At 36.8% G+C, this 18,013-nt stretch overlaps 2 protein-coding genes across 4 annotated transcripts in view; one reads left to right on the forward strand and one right to left on the reverse strand.

Annotated features, from left to right (window-relative positions):
• The first annotated feature begins 1,266 nt into the window (after window positions 1-1,266).
• Window positions 1,267-5,912, forward strand: LOC110446557. Of its 2 annotated transcripts, XM_021491759.1 has the most exons (4): window positions 1,267-1,328; window positions 1,757-1,795; window positions 3,959-4,668; window positions 5,295-5,912. In XM_021491759.1, exons 3-4 carry the CDS (start codon window positions 4,054-4,056, stop codon window positions 5,613-5,615), a joined length of 936 nt encoding a protein of 311 aa, XP_021347434.1. In that variant the 5' UTR covers window positions 1,267-1,328; window positions 1,757-1,795; window positions 3,959-4,053; the 3' UTR covers window positions 5,616-5,912. The 2 variants fall into 2 exon arrangements, with proteins under 2 accessions (XP_021347434.1, XP_021347435.1); XM_021491760.1 differs by lacking the exons at window positions 1,267-1,328; window positions 1,757-1,795 and adding an exon at window positions 1,503-1,536.
• Window positions 5,913-13,384: 7,472 nt separating this feature from the next.
• Window positions 13,385-18,013, reverse strand: part of LOC110446563 (phosphorylated adapter RNA export protein-like) — a 17,665-nt gene continuing 13,036 nt past the window's right edge. Inside the window, exons 3-6 of one of the 2 annotated variants that reach the window (XM_021491766.1) lie at window positions 16,701-16,792; window positions 15,821-15,975; window positions 13,750-14,045; window positions 13,385-13,613 (exon numbers count right to left, since the gene is read on the reverse strand). In XM_021491766.1, coding sequence (XP_021347441.1) covers window positions 13,763-14,045; window positions 15,821-15,975; window positions 16,701-16,792 — 530 coding nt within the window. In that variant the 3' untranslated portion in view covers window positions 13,385-13,613; window positions 13,750-13,762. The remainder of the gene's footprint in view (window positions 13,614-13,749; window positions 14,046-15,820; window positions 15,976-16,700; window positions 16,793-18,013) is intronic. The other variant, XM_021491765.1, reaches the window with a different exon arrangement.

Below are 18,013 nucleotides of genomic sequence, written 5' to 3' on the forward strand. Positions count from 1 at the left end.
TATTTTTTAAACAATTAACCATTTCAATTGTTTGTAATAGAGAATTCAATATGGATTAACAAATAGCAGTTCAGTAATATGTATAACGTTATTTTTTAAACAATTAACCATTTCAATTGTTTGTAATAGAGAATTCAATAAAGTTATTGTGAGTTTATTGTAAAGATTATATTTTTACAACACCATAAGACGACTAAATGTTTTGATAAGTGAAATTTGAACAAATGATTAACATTTTATATAAAATTAACTGTGACTAAATTGATGTAAATGTTAACCATTATATTACCTAATAAAAATTAAGACAGAAATAATAAATACAAAAATTTTGAAAACACATAATGTAAATATTTGAAATTGATGGCAATTAGTTAATAAAAATAATAAATTAAATCATAAAATCAAATCAATAGGCTCTTATGTAGAACTGCGTCCTATAACATTACCTTAATTTTATGTGTATATGAATGGCTAAGAGTTCTACAGGTAGGTCCGCACGAGTTACTTCCCTTAAGTAATGCATGTTGTGAAAGAGCTCGCATATTTTTACCATAATATTTCTTATATTTCGGTACATTTTGCTATTATGTTCGACCTGATATTTTGCCAACAGCTAGGTAAGTGGAAAATATTTATAAATCAGAAGACAGAAGTAAAAAATATCAATTAACGAATTCCTGGGCACGCGAACACCTCCCTCGACACTCATTCAATATTTGACAAGAAACGTATTTCGGTACTTTCTGCTGTTACGATCGAACTTAAATCTTGCACACACCTAACGTTAGATATATAAGTGGACAATATGTATTTATGAATCGGAAGAAAAAAGTTGTATGGTAGTTTGCAATGGCTCATATCTTTCATCAAAATGAATAAACTATGGAAGTCGCTTCGTATAGGCCTACTAGTACTCATGTCAAGAACAATGTCATCGATTTACGGGCTTTGAAGAAAGTATTTTTCGAAAATATTATTGATTTTGTCTGAAAAGTAACTTTTGAATGCGGAATTTGAGTGGCGTAAAATTGCATTGAATAATGAAATAATTGAAAAAACTTCTGAGACTTGTCCGTGTGATATTCCTTCATTCGGCGTATAAACAAACATATATTTTACATTTAACTCTCTGCTATGAATAGCTGAGATTTAGTTTTCAGCAGTGTTCTATACAAAGCGTTTTCATGAAACGTTCTGCAACGTTCCCAAACTGACGACACCTCCCCAAGAAATTCGAACTCTCGACTTTCCGGAGGTATGAAAAGTGTATCTTTCCTGTCGATGCTGTAGCAGTGTATACGTACAGTAGCGTACGATGGCCAACCAATGTAATATTACATGTATCAACATTTTAAAAAAAAACAGGACTAAAATTTTGATATACATGTTGAAATGGACTATGTGGGCTTCATAATTTAAAAAAAAATCGAATTTGGTTTGAGACTACAGTTTTGGGAATTAGCTAACTTTTCATGTAGTCTATTTTTGTTACTCGGCACATGTGTAAATATTGTGAAAAATCCACCGGAATGACCTGTGAGTATTTCTGTTAGGCCTACCGAGTACTTAAGTGATATTTGATTTCAGATAAGTTTCAAGAACAAAATTACTCCTTGCGGGGGTCAAATTTTGGTTAAAAATCGTTTTTTTTGTATATTTATAGGCTATATACAGCTGATATATGTATATCGTATATGTTGTTGTGCAGGTTGAATTCACTATCCATGTTTATCTGAGACATACCCTTTATTTTTAGGATCAAGCCATTTCTACTGTACACTGCTGCCTTAGCAAGGTAAACAATTAACAAAATGCAACTTGGCTGTGATGCAACCTTTTCTTCTTCTTTATGGTTTCACCAGACTTTCTTGGCATAGAAGATTACCAAAATCCTCTGTAACTCCAGGGGTTACGCTCACTTACGCCCTCTGCACCCATGGGAAATCCCTCCCTGAGTGCTATCTTCAGAATTGTAGTCAACTCAGTATCAACACAGATATAGATACCATCACAGAATTAGATTAGAAGATTAGATTGTTATCGAAGTCCGTGATACCATATAGTAATCTTAAATATTATTTAGTCTATAAGTTATCAGGAAAAGACTATAAAATCAAAAAATAAATCGTACATAAATGTAAAAGGCTTTTGGGCTTTGACAGTCTTTTCTCCATTTTCAATAGACTATAATAACAGATTCCTATGACTGTACCCAAGTGTGTGGGTCAGATCTGAGAGGATGCTCTCTGTTGTTCCTACTGACTGAAATAACTGGCTATCTCCTATTCTCCAAAACTTTCTGTACTTGTGTTAACAAAATGACTTGTCATACATGTATATACTCAGCCATTCATTTCAAAATAAGTTTAAAAACACAACAGTCTAAATGGGGCCAAACCTGATGTAGTTATCCTGATTTACAATGTCCTCGTTGGTACCAGGTAGTTATCCTGATTTACAATGCCCTAGCTGGTACCAGGTAGTTATCCTGATTTACAATGCCCTAGCTGGTACTAGGTAATTATCCTGATTAACAATGCCCTAGCTTTTTTTACGAAATTTGGTCTGGAGCATGCTTGGGCCATTAGGGCACTTAATTTTGTATAAACGGTGGGTGTGGCCCCCTGGGGGCAGAGGGGTGGGGCCCAATAGGGGAAATAAAGGTAAAACCTTTAAAATCCTTCTTCTACCGTAGGGATAAAGGGATTTCATCCTTATTTAGTCTGGAGCATCCTTGGGCAATTAGTGGACTAAATTTTTATGAACAAAGAGTTATGCCCCTCTGAGTGCTGAGAATTGTGGGGTCCAATAGGGAAATTTGAGGTTTAAATCTTTTAAATCCTTCTTCTTCTGTATTATTGGAGGGATTTTATGTAATAAGAATAATTTCCCATGGTTGCTATATTATCCAGGTGAGCGATACAGGTCTTCTGGGCCTCTTTGTTTTTACAATGCCATTCATGACTAACCACTTTCATCTACTACCAGTGATATGATTCAAATATGTTTTGTTTCTCCCTTTACATAGAGCAAAAGAATGAGTGCTCTGTGGTTAAATTTTTATGGCTGCATTACCAAACAATTATATTATTAGTATATGTTAACTTTGTAGATATAAGCATAGGTACATCTGTCAAGGGGACCTCATAGGGTGACCGAAAACAAGCGACATGCTCTTCTGAGTTATGTTTCCAATTCACCTTATATATGTACTAGGGTATGTCCCTAAGACCCAGTAATGATAAAACACTATGAAAGCCTTCCGAGTGTTTTGAACCAATCCATATAGTACTGCAGCACAACCAGATGATTAAAGCCTACCAGATACCTTTTATTTATTTATGCAGAAAAAGATCATTCAGAACCCTATTTCCCCTGTAGTTATTGAAAGCCATAAGTTGTTTTAAGGGTTAAAATGGTGATGAATATTTCAATTTACAAGGGGAGACAATTTCACTGCTATTGCAACAACTGACAACGTTGTTCCACTTATCAGGTTAGATTTTGAACCCTAAGTTGAAGCAAAATACCGTATTGATATATATAAGTAATCAAACTCTATCCAGGTAAAATGACCATTTGTTTTTATTTGGAAGGATGCTTATTTTTGTGTGACTGAACTCGACTGGTGTGATGATCAGGTAGTGAAGTTGGTCATCTCTCTAAAGATCTGAATTGCCCCTGGACTGTCACTGGCTGTTGCATTTTTAATCTCCTTTTATTTCATATGAAATGAAACTTCTTTCGTCCATTTCCATGCATTTCAATGTCTCTGAAAATTTCTTTTGTTCAGAAGTTGAAAAATAACAATTCAAATGTTGAAATCTAAAAATTACTATTTGAAGTGGGCTAACATAAAAGGCATTGCCATAGATCATCCGTAGGTTAGTTAGCATGTTTGTGAGTTTAAATTGACATTGAAAGGTTAAGTTAACAGTTTTGTTTATATTGTTTCTAGATTTACTGAAACAAGATGTACAAGCAAGGAACCACAGGTGTAAACACCCCACAATTGTAGTCTGGAGATTGTAAAACGTTTAACTCCATTACGCTATGGAGATAGATGTGAAACAAAGATCTGAGGAATGGTTCCAAGAGAGAAATAAAGTCGTTCTGACAGCATCCAGATTTGGGGAAGCCTTGGGGGTTGGCAGAGGAAGGTCATTTGACTTCCTCTGTTATCTTGTAAATTCTGAGTCAGAGGACACCCAAGCTGATGAAGGATCAGAACAGAAGGCTAATAAACAGCATGGAGTAGACACTGAGACTGCTATATTTGAAGCTTACCAGCTGATAGTGGGAACTAATGAATCGCATCAGGTTCGAGAGTCAGGTTTCTGGGTTCCACGGGAGAATGACATGTTCAAGGGGCTGTTAGGTGCTACACCAGATGCAGTTGTCACTAACAAAACAGGGAAAGTCATTGGTGTGTGTGAGTTCAAAGCTCCTATACATAACTTGTTTGGCTATGGTGAAAATTGGGGGAGAATTCCTAGATATTACATGGCACAGATTCAAGGACAGATGTACCTAGCAGGAGTACCTTGGTGTGATTTCATGGCAGTTTGCACCAAAACAAAAGAGATTCTCCTCAAACGTGTCTACTTCCAGCCGTCCTACTGGACGCATGTCTCCTCATGTCTCGGCACATTCTGCCATATACTTCAGGTAGGTATAGCTACAACACATTCCACAGGCAGATCTAGGCCTGACAGGCAAGAGACGCATTACCCTGTGGTTAGGAGAAGGATGTTGATAGAACATTTCCTACAAACTAAAACTGTTAACATGCTTATTTTAGTACTGTTCATGCCTATCTACCAATTGAGGTACTGCTCTTAAATTTGAAACATAATTTATATTTCTATAAAGCCTTTTGATAACCTTTTGGATATATAATGAATATTTGGAGGCCAGGTGGGATACCTCTAGACATTACACTATTAACTATATATTTACTAATTTCAAGATCAAACATGAAAATATTGGTGTCAATTCAATGTTTGATTGATGTTTAAATTTTATTAGTACAAAAGTCTAATACCATTATAATAATTATGTTGGTTAATATTGGTTGTGTAACAAGAAACTTTTCATAATCCATACTTACCAACCTGAAGCTTAGACACATTATAATAACTTACTCAACAGCTTTTCAATGTAATTAGAAATATCAAATGAACCTTTTCTTCACAAAGTAATAATCTTTTTTCAGCAAAACGAATTAGAATGCTATCATAGGAACTAATAAACTACGACAGATGCTCGGATAATGAATTCTTCTCACATTTCAGGAGGCAAGACAGAGGAAGAAGCTAAACAAACCGGTGTTTGAGTTTGAGGCTGCAAGGAAGCTTCAGACTATACCATTCCAAAACAACCTGTTTCCTGGTGAGGGGCATATTCGTGTCGTGAACTTGTTGAGACGCAATAACAAAGGAGAATTTGGTGTGGCAGCCAACCCCAATAGTTGGTTTACTTACAGCTTCCTAATGGGTGTCCCGTACAACGTCCCGCCCGTACTGAAACGCTACAGCGAGTCTCTTATCAACACAATAGACAAAGACATACAAGTGAAGAAAGCAAGACCATCAGTGGATAAAGTTGATGAATAAATTACATCTATTTGTCAAGATGCAATATCTGTTTCAACAGTGCTGAAGTACTGCATGTAATATGACATGCAAAATGTACAAAGGGAGATAATCATATGATCTGTGTAAAAATTTAACTCCCAGAAAGAATATGTTTAGTGGCATTGGGATTTATCTATTGGTGTGTCTTTTTTAGGTCACCTGAGACTGATCGCCTTTTGTCCAACGGCGTCCGGCGTGCGTTCGTAAACAATTTACATTTTCAACTTCTCCAAAACCCCTGAACCAATTTCAATGAAATTTTGCAGAAACCTTCCATGGCCAAAGGTCAACAAAAATAGTGGCCGGTTTGGTCCCCAGCCTCCAGGGGCCTGAGAGGCCAGGCCAAAAAGGGAAAATTGACTAAAATTTTAAAAATCTTCTTCTCTAGACCCAGATATGGTAGAATCAAACACTCTTCATAGATGGAAGGGTCTTAAGGTTTATGACCCTAGGGTCTCACGTTTACCCCCTGGGGAAGGAGGGGGCAAAATTTATTATGGTTTATAATGGCAAATGATTCTTTGAATATTACATGTTAATAACTTGATTGGAATTTTAACCCTGCATCTCTGTATAAATATATCAGGTGACCGTTAAGGCCCATGTACCTATAGTAGAGGGGACTTTGGAAACCTTATTGATAGGGAATAAAAAAGCTATACACTACAACAACCTAGGGAGAACACTGCTTAAAAGTCTGTAGTTTTCAGGAAAACTTAAAATCATGATATGGACATGAAAACATTTTTATTGAATTTACTTAACTAAAACCAACATGATCAATGTACTTGTTACCATGATGTATATGTTACTATGTTACATGATCAATGTGTCACCATGATGTAAGTGTTACATAATCAATATGTCACCATGATGTATATGTTACATAATCAATGTGTCACCATGATGTATAAGTTACATGATCAATATGTCACCATGATGTAAGTGTTACATAATCAATATGTCACCATGATGTATATGTTACATAATCAATGTGTCACCATGATGTATAAGTTACATAATCAATGTGTCACCATGATGTTTTTGTTACATGATCAATGTGTCACCATGATGTATAAGTTACATGACCAATGTGTCACCATGATGTATTTGTTACATGATCAATGTGTCACCATGATGTATATGTTACATGATCAATGTGTCACCATGATGTATATGTTACATGATCAATGTGTCACCATGATGTATATGTTACATGATCAATGTGTCACCATGATGTATATGTTACATGATCAATGTGTCACCATGATGTATATGTTACATGATCAATGTGTCACCATGATGTATATGTTACATGATCAATGTGTCACCATGATGTATATGTTACATGATCAATGTGTCACCATGATGTATATGTTACATGATCAATGTGTCACCATGATGTATATGTTACATGATCAATGTGTCACCATGATGTATATGTTACATGATCAATGTGTCACCATGATGTATATGTTACATGATCAATGTGTCACCATGATGTATATGTTACATGATCAATGTGTCACCATGATGTATATGTTACATGATCAATGTGTCACCATGATGTATATGTTACATGATCAATGTGTCACCATGATGTATATGTTACATGATCAATGTGTCACCATGATGTATATGTTACATGATCAATGTGTCACCATGATGTATATGTTACATGATCAATGTGTCACCATGATGTATATGTTACATGATCAATGTGTCACCATGATGTATATGTTACATGATCAATGTGTCACCATGATGTATATGTTACATGATCAATGTGTCACCATGATGTATATGTTACATGATCAATGTGTCACCATGATGTATATGTTACATGATCAATGTGTCACCATGATGTATATGTTACATGATCAATGTGTCACCATGATGTATATGTTACATGATCAATGTGTCACCATGATGTATATGTTACATGATCAATGTGTCACCATGATGTATATGTTACATGATCAATGTGTCACCATGATGTATATGTTACATGATCAATGTGTCACCATGATGTATATGTTACATGATCAATGTGTCACCATGATGTATATGTTACATGATCAATGTGTCACCATGATGTATATGTTACATGATCAATGTGTCACCATGATGTATATGTTACATGATCAATGTGTCACCATGATGTATATGTTACATGATCAATGTGTCACCATGATGTATATGTTACATGATCAATGTGTCACCATGATGTATATGTTACATGATCAATGTGTCACCATGATGTATATGTTACATGATCAATGTGTCACCATGATGTATATGTTACATGATCAATGTGTCACCATGATGTATATGTTACATGATCAATGTGTCACCATGATGTATATGTTACATGATCAATGTGTCACCATGATGTATATGTTACATGATCAATGTGTCACCATGATGTATATGTTACATGATCAATGTGTCACCATGATGTATATGTTACATGATCAATGTGTCACCATGATGTATATGTTACATGATCAATATGTCACCATGATGTAATTGTTACATGATCAATGTGTCACCATTAATTGCTAATGATCATTACCTTGAATGCCCATTATCTTTGAGTGCTTGTCTTAATTTACAAGAAAAGAAAATGCTGTATTACAAATCTTTATTTTGATAAAATATCAACAAAGTGTGAAAAATTTAACAAAATGAGGTTTATGTTTTGAAACCCCTTCTCATGGAAATAAAAAAAAACAAAGTGTCCCAAAGGTCCTGTATCACTTCTATGTTATTCAATGCTGTTTGCAACCAGCTCTCATCTGTTGTTTTCAAAAAAAAATCCAAGTAGAATTCATTGAAACGAAAATTTACACTACGTCTACAAACTGATTTTCTTCACTTTACATCTAGTTCACCTGATCATTAATGCAAACATGTAGCTAACCTCACTCATGTTAACTTCAAAAATTTAAACACAATTCAAGTATCATACCCCAACAAGCTGCAAGGCTTGAATTCAGGACCTTAAGAGGAAGTTGTTTTACCCTTTTCACTCATTTTACCACTGTCGCCTTTAATATGAGTCAAATTCATTTGATACCATTTACTCTGAACATGCTAACAGCCAAAAACCACAATCCTTAAATTATCTTGGCTATGCAAAAGTTACTTGAAAGTTTTAACATGTGTGACCTCTGTGATATTAAATGAGGGTCAATGTCATACTTTCAAACAAACTTAATAGCCCTTTATACTAGCATTCTTGTGTTAAAATACAGTCAAACTTCCATAAATCGAACTTCTATTATTCAAAATCTCGGTGTCGAAATTATGGCAAGGTCCGGATACTTTCCCTTATACACCGTATAACACTACATATATTTTATTCATGAGTCAAACTTTTATGAGTCAAAATTTCTCGCTGTTTCGAAGAATGAACAAGGCCCTTACATTATGAAAACATTAAAAATTACGACTAATAAATGAACAATGAGGTCATTTAAACACCTTCACAGACATGTTTCGGTCTCCAGTGAAAAGTACTGGCAACCAAGGTTACAAAACCCGGTATTAATTATTTACAGGTAAAAACCGACACTGATTATCTCAGTAATGTTTTCTTAAAACAGCAGTGTGAAGTATTTATGATACAAAGTCATAATCAATTAGTGTTGTTCATTCTGTAAGATACTTTTCAATCATAAACATGACAATGGTTTGCTAAAATGGTCCATTTCGCAGATTTTAGGTCTAGGGGCTGTATGTTTATTGGTTTATGATGTTTTTTACTTAATTGTGTGAATTTTGAATAAAATTGAATGTCATATAATTTCTTTTCGAAAACCTATGGCCAATGAGAATCGTTCTCAGCAACATGGTGCATGTAATCAACAAACTACAGTGTATTAATAAACAGGCTATTGTTTAATATTTATGTAAATATATATTTATACTTTAAAATTATATTTCTCAGCTTGTGTTTCTTCACATAAGAATCTCATTCTGTATTATATACAGTACATGATCTTGATGTTTGATGTTCAATATTTGTGAGTCGAAGTCCCAATGTTTCAATCAAAAAATGATGGTAGACGGACGATATGAACACTACACCTTGGCATTACCAAGCTCACTTTACATGCGAGCTTACAGACAATAATTAAACATGATAACCTATCATCACAAGTTTTGGGACCTTTTCATATCACAACAGTCATACATGTTTGGAAAGAAAAATGTTGTTCATGTTAAAATTCATTATAAAGTAAGACAGTACAAAGCATAGTACTGCAGGCATTCTATAGTACCTCACCAGTTAATGGGCAACATTTAGGATTGAAATTAGAGAACAATGTTATTGTTGTGTCCATTCTCGTATCGACAAGAGAAAGTTATACCTCAAGCAGAAGTGAAATGTGCTTGGCTTTGATCGAAAACAGCCTGTATCACAAAAAAAATATTTTGGCAAAGTAAAATAAATATTCAAACTATCCCATAAAAACTAATCAACTGGACAGAAATTAGCTGCCATAATATTAATTAAACACAGATCAAGGTCATTCTCAGTAAGAGCCTTATTCACCTCAAAACATATGTTATGGCAAAGTTTGATGCAATTTAGTCCATAAATATTCAAGAATGTTTACAGAGATGAAAGGGGACCAATCCTCAAATCATAATTAATGAAAGGAAATTGCAGGAACTGTGCGACTCGTAGTAGGTTGGTACACAGTTACTACAGCAATGGTCAGTCTATTGTCTCAGCAGGAACTGTGCGACTCGTAGTAGGTTGGTACACAGTTACTACAGCAATGGTCAGTCTATTGTCTCAGCAGGAACTGTGCGACTCGTAGTAGGTTGGTACACAGTTACTACAGCAATGGTCAGTCTATTGTCTCAGCAGGAACTGTGCGACTCGTAGTAGGTTGGTACACAGTTACTACAGCAATGGTCAGTCTATTGTCTCAGCAGGAACTGTGCGACTCGTAGTAGGTTGGTACACAGTTACTACAGCAATGGTCAGTCTATTGTCTCAGCAGGAACTGTGCGACTCGTAGTAGGTTGGTACACAGTTACTACAGCAATGGTCAGTCTATTGTCTCAGCAGGAACTGTGCGACTCGTAGTAGGTTGGTACACAGTTACTACAGCAATGGTCAGTCTATTGTCTCAGCAGGAACTGTGCGACTCGTAGTAGGTTGGTACACAGTTACTACAGCAATGGTCAGTCTATTGTCTCAGCAGGAACTGTGCGACTCGTAGTAGGTTGGTACACAGTTACTACAGCAATGGTCAGTCTATTGTCTCAGCAGGAACTGTGCGACTCGTAGTAGGTTGGTACACAGTTACTACAGCAATGGTCAGTCTATTGTCTCAGCAGGAACTGTGCGACTCGTAGTAGGTTGGTACACAGTTACTACAGCAATGGTCAGTCTATTGTCTCAGCAGGAACTGTGCGACTCGTAGTAGGTTGGTACACAGTTACTACAGCAATGGTCAGTCTATTGTCTCAGCAGGAACTGTGCGACTCGTAGTAGGTTGGTACACAGTTACTACAGCAATGGTCAGTCTATTGTCTCAGCAGGAACTGTGCGACTCGTAGTAGGTTGGTACACAGTTACTACAGCAATGGTCAGTCTATTGTCTCAGCAGGAACTGTGCGACTCGTAGTAGGTTGGTACACAGTTACTACAGCAATGGTCAGTCTATTGTCTCAGCAGGAACTGTGCGACTCGTAGTAGGTTGGTACACAGTTACTACAGCAATGGTCAGTCTATTGTCTCAGCAGGAACTGTGCGACTCGTAGTAGGTTGGTACACAGTTACTACAGCAATGGTCAGTCTATTGTCTCAGCAGGAACTGTGCGACTCGTAGTAGGTTGGTACACAGTTACTACAGCAATGGTCAGTCTATTGTCTCAGCAGGAACTGTGCGACTCGTAGTAGGTTGGTACACAGTTACTACAGCAATGGTCAGTCTATTGTCTCAGCAGGAACTGTGCGACTCGTAGTAGGTTGGTACACAGTTACTACAGCAATGGTCAGTCTATTGTCTCAGCAGGAACTGTGCGACTCGTAGTAGGTTGGTACACAGTTACTACAGCAATGGTCAGTCTATTGTCTCAGCAGGAACTGTGCGACTCGTAGTAGGTTGGTACACAGTTACTACAGCAATGGTCAGTCTATTGTCTCAGCAGGAACTGTGCGACTCGTAGTAGGTTGGTACACAGTTACTACAGCAATGGTCAGTCTATTGTCTCAGCAGGAACTGTGCGACTCGTAGTAGGTTGGTACACAGTTACTACAGCAATGGTCAGTCTATTGTCTCAGCAGGAACTGTGCGACTCGTAGTAGGTTGGTACACAGTTACTACAGCAATGGTCAGTCTATTGTCTCAGCAGGAACTGTGCGACTCGTAGTAGGTTGGTACACAGTTACTACAGCAATGGTCAGTCTATTGTCTCAGCAGGAACTGTGCGACTCGTAGTAGGTTGGTACACAGTTACTACAGCAATGGTCAGTCTATTGTCTCAGCAGGAACTGTGCGACTCGTAGTAGGTTGGTACACAGTTACTACAGCAATGGTCAGTCTATTGTCTCAGCAGGAACTGTGCGACTCGTAGTAGGTTGGTACACAGTTACTACAGCAATGGTCAGTCTATTGTCTCAGCAGGAACTGTGCGACTCGTAGTAGGTTGGTACACAGTTACTACAGCAATGGTCAGTCTATTGTCTCAGCAGGAACTGTGCGACTCGTAGTAGGTTGGTACACAGTTACTACAGCAATGGTCAGTCTATTGTCTCAGCAGGAACTGTGCGACTCGTAGTAGGTTGGTACACAGTTACTACAGCAATGGTCAGTCTATTGTCTCAGCAGGAACTGTGCGACTCGTAGTAGGTTGGTACACAGTTACTACAGCAATGGTCAGTCTATTGTCTCAGCAGGAACTGTGCGACTCGTAGTAGGTTGGTACACAGTTACTACAGCAATGGTCAGTCTATTGTCTCGGCAGGAACTGTGCGACTCGTAGTAGGTTGGTACACAGTTACAACAGCAATGGTCAGTCTATTGTATCAGCAGGAACTGTGCGACTCGTAGTAGTTTGGTACACAGTTACTACAGCAATGGTCAGTCTATTGTCTCAGCAGGAACTGTGCGACTCCTAGTAGGTTGGTACACAGTTACTATAGCAATGGTCAGTCTATTGTCTCAGCAGGAACTGTGCGACTAGTAGTAGTTTGGTACACAGTTACTACAGCAATGGTCAGTCTATTGTCTCGGCAGGAACTGTGTGACTCGTAGTAGGTTGGTACACAATTACTACAGCAATGGTCAGTGTATTGTCTCGGCAGGAACTGTGTGACTCGTAGTAGGTTGGTACACAGTTACTATAGCAATGGTCAGTCTATTGTCTCAGCAGTAACTGTGCGACTAGTAGTAGTTTGGTACACAGTTACTACAGCAATGATCAGTCTATTGTCTCGGCAGGAACTGTGTGACTCGGAGTAGGTTGGTACACAATTACTACAGCAATGGTCAGTGTATTGTCTCGGCAGGAACTGTGTGACTCGTAGGAGGTTGGTACACAATTACTACAGCAATGGTCAGTGTATTGGCTCGGCAGGAACTGTGTGACTCGTAGTAGTTTGGGACACAGTTACTACAGCAATGATCAGTCTATTGTCTCGGCAGGAACTGTGTGACTCGTAGGAGGTTGGTACACAATTACTACAGCAATGGTCAGTGTATTGTCTCGGCAGGCACTGTGTGACTCGTAGGAGGTTGGTACACAATTACTACAGCAATGGTCAGTGTATTGTCTCGGCAGGAACTGTGTGACTCGTAGTAGTTTGGGACACAGTTACTACAGCAATGATCAGTCTATTGTCTCGGCAGGGACTGTGCGACTCGTAGTAGTTTGGTACCCAGTTACTACAGCAATGGTCAGTCTATTGTCTCAGCAGTAACTGTGCGACTAGTAGTAGTTTGGTACACAGTTGCTACAGCAATGGTCAGTCTATTGTCTCGGCAGGAACTGTGCGACTCGTAGTAGTTTGGTACCCAGTTACTACAGCAATGGTCAGTCTATTGTCTCGGCAGGCACTGTGTGACTCGTAGGAGGTTGGTACACAGTTACTACAGCAATGGTCAGTCTATTGTCTCACACTCGCCCAGTTCAATATCAATTACATCAGAATCATTCAATGAGAAGTCATTATCGTCCATTTTTTGTGTCTCAACTTGCAATTGTTTTGCTGCCTCAATTTCTAGAGCAATGTCCTGTTGGGCCACTTCCTCTGCACTGTCATCATCACAATCCTCTATTTCTGGCTTATTCTCATTACCCATCTCAACTTCCTGTGGCCGACTTCCTTTAGAGTTCTGGGATGTGTATTTTGACTGTGGTAACATTTTTCTTAATTGGTTTTGTCTGCAATTGATATAAGTATTAATGGTTAAAACATGAAATTCATTTACTTCTAACTTTGCAAAACAAACACTTAGGAAAATATTACTAAAATAAATCAGAAATACTGACATGTCACTATAAAAAAGCTGTAAGCCATGTACTTTTTAAAAGCATGCCAGCATATATTAAACATGTTATAAAGCCAATTCTTATTTTGAAAATCAAATGCCCTTATTCAGCACTGAAATACAGCCTTATCTATTGATACAAGTTCTATTTCTGTAGTACTTTTGCCTCATTCCTTAGTGCGTACCTTCAAAATATTCAAGGCAAAAAAGATTGAAAGAATTTGTTTTCTAAAACCTTATCTCAAACATGCCAAATTTCCTGGAGACCAATCTGTGAGTTTTGAAATTATCTTAAAGGAATTATTGTTAAAATAAGGGACGTTTTATTCGTGGCATTTTTCACAGCGTAAAACCCTATCTTATTCCACCATATTAATGAAATGAAGTACATAATAATTAAGTAAAGAATTTTGTTTTCTCTTTGACAGAATTTTTGAAAATATGATAAACATAATATGACAAAGATGAGATATCGTATTGAAGAAGCCGATTTTACTCTTCATTTAGTTTAATAGTCCCAGCAACCTGGACTACTGATGTTACATTGGGGAAGACATCTAACTTTTAACTGTGGATCTACATGTAGATGAGTTTGCAAGGATAACAGTTGTCTTTTTGCATTTACATTCAAACTTCTGGGGAATAAAGCATAATCTGGAAACATGCATTGAACAAGAGGACAGAAAGAATTAGCTGTGGGAAAAAGCAAACTGTTTTCTGCTTTACAATGTTTAAATCTAACATCTTGGCTTTCAGAACAAAGTCTTTTTCTATCTTCTCTGATATTTCCCTTACCGTTTTCTTTACTTTCATCATGTATTTGTAAAGAAACATGTAGCCAGGCAGTATTTATCACAGTGTCCAATAATGAGCTAATGATACAAACATGACAGAAAGCAAGTTTCATTCTAATTCTGCTATCAACAAACTTGGTTTGATGGTTGCCATGGTGATTGCATAGATGCTTATTGATTTTGGTAGTGATCCAATGGAGATCAAGGTCACTGTTGCTAAAATTATAATATTGCTTTGTTCCACTGATCCAATTTAGAACGTTAGAACGTACGAATGTATGATGTAAAAACTTTGTGTGTGGGTTGCTCTAGTGATTATGAATATGCCTATTGATTTAAGGTCTGGTTAACCAAGGTCAAGGTCACCATTGTTACTTCTCATTTCTGAATGATAATTTGAAAACTTATTATTATACAAAGAATAAACGTGGTGGGTAGCCCTAGCAGATGCAAAGAATCTGATTGATTTTTGCTCTTGTCCTTGAAAGGTAGTGCAACCATTTAAAAAAAAGTATTAGGGAAAATCACACATCAGGTTTGAACTTTTTATGATCATTCATCGTCATCATCTGGACAGCCTGAATGACAGGTTTATCTTCTTGATTTGGGGGGAATGTTAAACAGTTTTATTCATCGTCATCATCTGGACAGCCTGAATGACAGGTTTATCTTCTTGATTTGGGGGGAATGTTAAACAGTTTTATTTTATTTTTCCAACATGTTATTTTATTTTTCCAACATGATCAGGTAAGAATTTATTTGTTCTAGTTATTGAAAAATTACATATTTATTCACAAACAGGCAAGGTAGGCATGTAAAGAGGCTGACTAATCTTAGCTGTGTTGTTATAGTTATAAGTGTAATCATAAATCACCTCCTTCGTCTTGCTCTTTTTGTCTTCCGCTGTTCTTTCTTATACTTCATTTCCTCCTCTGCAAATATTTCCTTTGTCTGTTCTGAAGTAACATCACTACACTTTTTTAACAGTTGTATATAAACACCACCTGGGGTCCGCCGCCGTGCACCGTCCTATTAACAAACAGCACACATGACTAAACACACAAATTTCAACCAGTAGACGATCATCATCCACCTTCTAAACAACAACACAGCACACACACAAACTTAGACATTAGATCAATACCTCACAATTAGTTCATCATCATCCACTGTCTAAACAACAATAACACAGCAAACACACACAAACCTAGACAGCTTAACAACAAACACACACAAACCTAGACAGCTGAACAACAAACACATACATGTAACCAAAAGCCACCTGCGACCACCATCCAAACAACACATACTTATATTATACCAGTACCTTATATAAGTTTCTTATTTAATTTATCTATGAATGATCCTACTTCTTTATTAATTATCTACATTGTACTTTTCAATTGAGGATTGTCACTGCAATATCAATACATACATGCATTCCTGTGTACTTTCCAAATGTGTCATTAAGTATACTGTTTAATGTTCAGGTCATAGTTTCTATTTCTATAACATGTTCTACTGTTTCATGTTCAGGTCATAGTTTCTATTTCTATAACATGTTCTACTGTTTAATGTTCAGGTCATAGTTGCTATTTCTATAACATGTTCTACAAGTCTTTGTGGAGCTCTTCTGTAAATAGACATTCATGACCATATGCATATATATATATATATATAATAAAAAAGGATTATATATATATAGATATATATAATTAAAGTAAAGATAAAAACATAAAGCCATAAGATCATACATAAGTCAGCAGTCCTCCAGCAGACTCCACATCCTCCGTTTGGTGGGCAATCTTCAGTGCCAAACTTCTCCCAATAACACTGACAATTCTACCTGTAATGTTATAAGCACAACATAAATGATAAATTCATTTTCAAGAAGATAAAAGCTAATTACAAGTAAAGAAGATTGAATCATTCCACTAAAAGAAATCTCAGACTTATACAAGGCTACTACTAGTACTATTCACCTGTCTGGGTACCTACACGGATAATGACTTAGGAAAACTACAGAACATGTCCTACAGTAATGTTCATCTAAAAACCGAACTTCACAAAACACAAATATGATGTCCAGTATAAATTAATGTAAATAGGGAGTGAAAAAGTTATTTTCAGTTTAAGTATTTTTATAGGCTGTCATTGTAAAGTGCAAAGTTAGGGGTAAATTTCTCTACCTATTTGGTAAAGGAAGGATTTTACTGAATCTTTCAGGACAATATGTAAAATTTCCTAGTTTAACACAAAATTCTCCCTCAATTGTTTTCTGACATCTAAAGTCAGTACGTATATGCATTGTGATTCTGTTTTAAAGTAAAAGGTACTGAGTTGACAAGTAATATGAGGATTTTTACTTCAGAGCTTTTTAATTTTCTACATTGTATACTGACAAAAGCAAAAAAGAAAAGTCTGGGTTAGAGTTACTTCCCTTGGTAAGGCATGAATATTGTGCAATTAAAATTCCTGGATAACATTGGTAATTGTACATGTGGGATCATCAGTTGAAAGATTCCAGGAATATTCTGTTATTTCGTCTACAGATGATCATAGTACATGAAATAGCCTTGAGCAGGTCCAAAATATTATTTTAAGAAGTTGTATACAAGAGGCCCAATGGGCCTGCATCGCTCACCTGGTATTAATCTCACATTTGTAATCTTAAAAGTGGACTAAAATACAGCTACAGGCAGAATATCAGTGATTGATTCATGAGAACCTATTAAAAGATTTAAACATATGACGCCTGTGACCTTGAATGTCGAACAAGGACATCAGGTTGAAAGTGGATCAAGGTCATTCATTTGATTAAACTTGGTAGTCCTTCATCCCAGCATGCTACAGGCCTAATTTCAGTACCCTGGGCCTTTTGGTTATTGAGAAGTTGTTTGAAGATTTTAAAACATTTGACCCCTGTGACCTTGAAAGCTGGTCAAGGTCATTCATTTGAACAAACTTGGTAGCCCTTCATCCCAGCATGCTACAGGCCCAATATCAGTACCCTGGGCGTTTTGGTTATTGAGAAGAAGGCGTTTGAAGATTTTAAGACATCTGACCC

Source organism: Mizuhopecten yessoensis, unplaced genomic scaffold (assembly GCF_002113885.1).
Source record: "Mizuhopecten yessoensis strain PY_sf001 unplaced genomic scaffold, ASM211388v2 scaffold2795, whole genome shotgun sequence".
Lineage (NCBI taxonomy): Eukaryota > Metazoa > Mollusca > Bivalvia > Pectinida > Pectinidae > Mizuhopecten > Mizuhopecten yessoensis.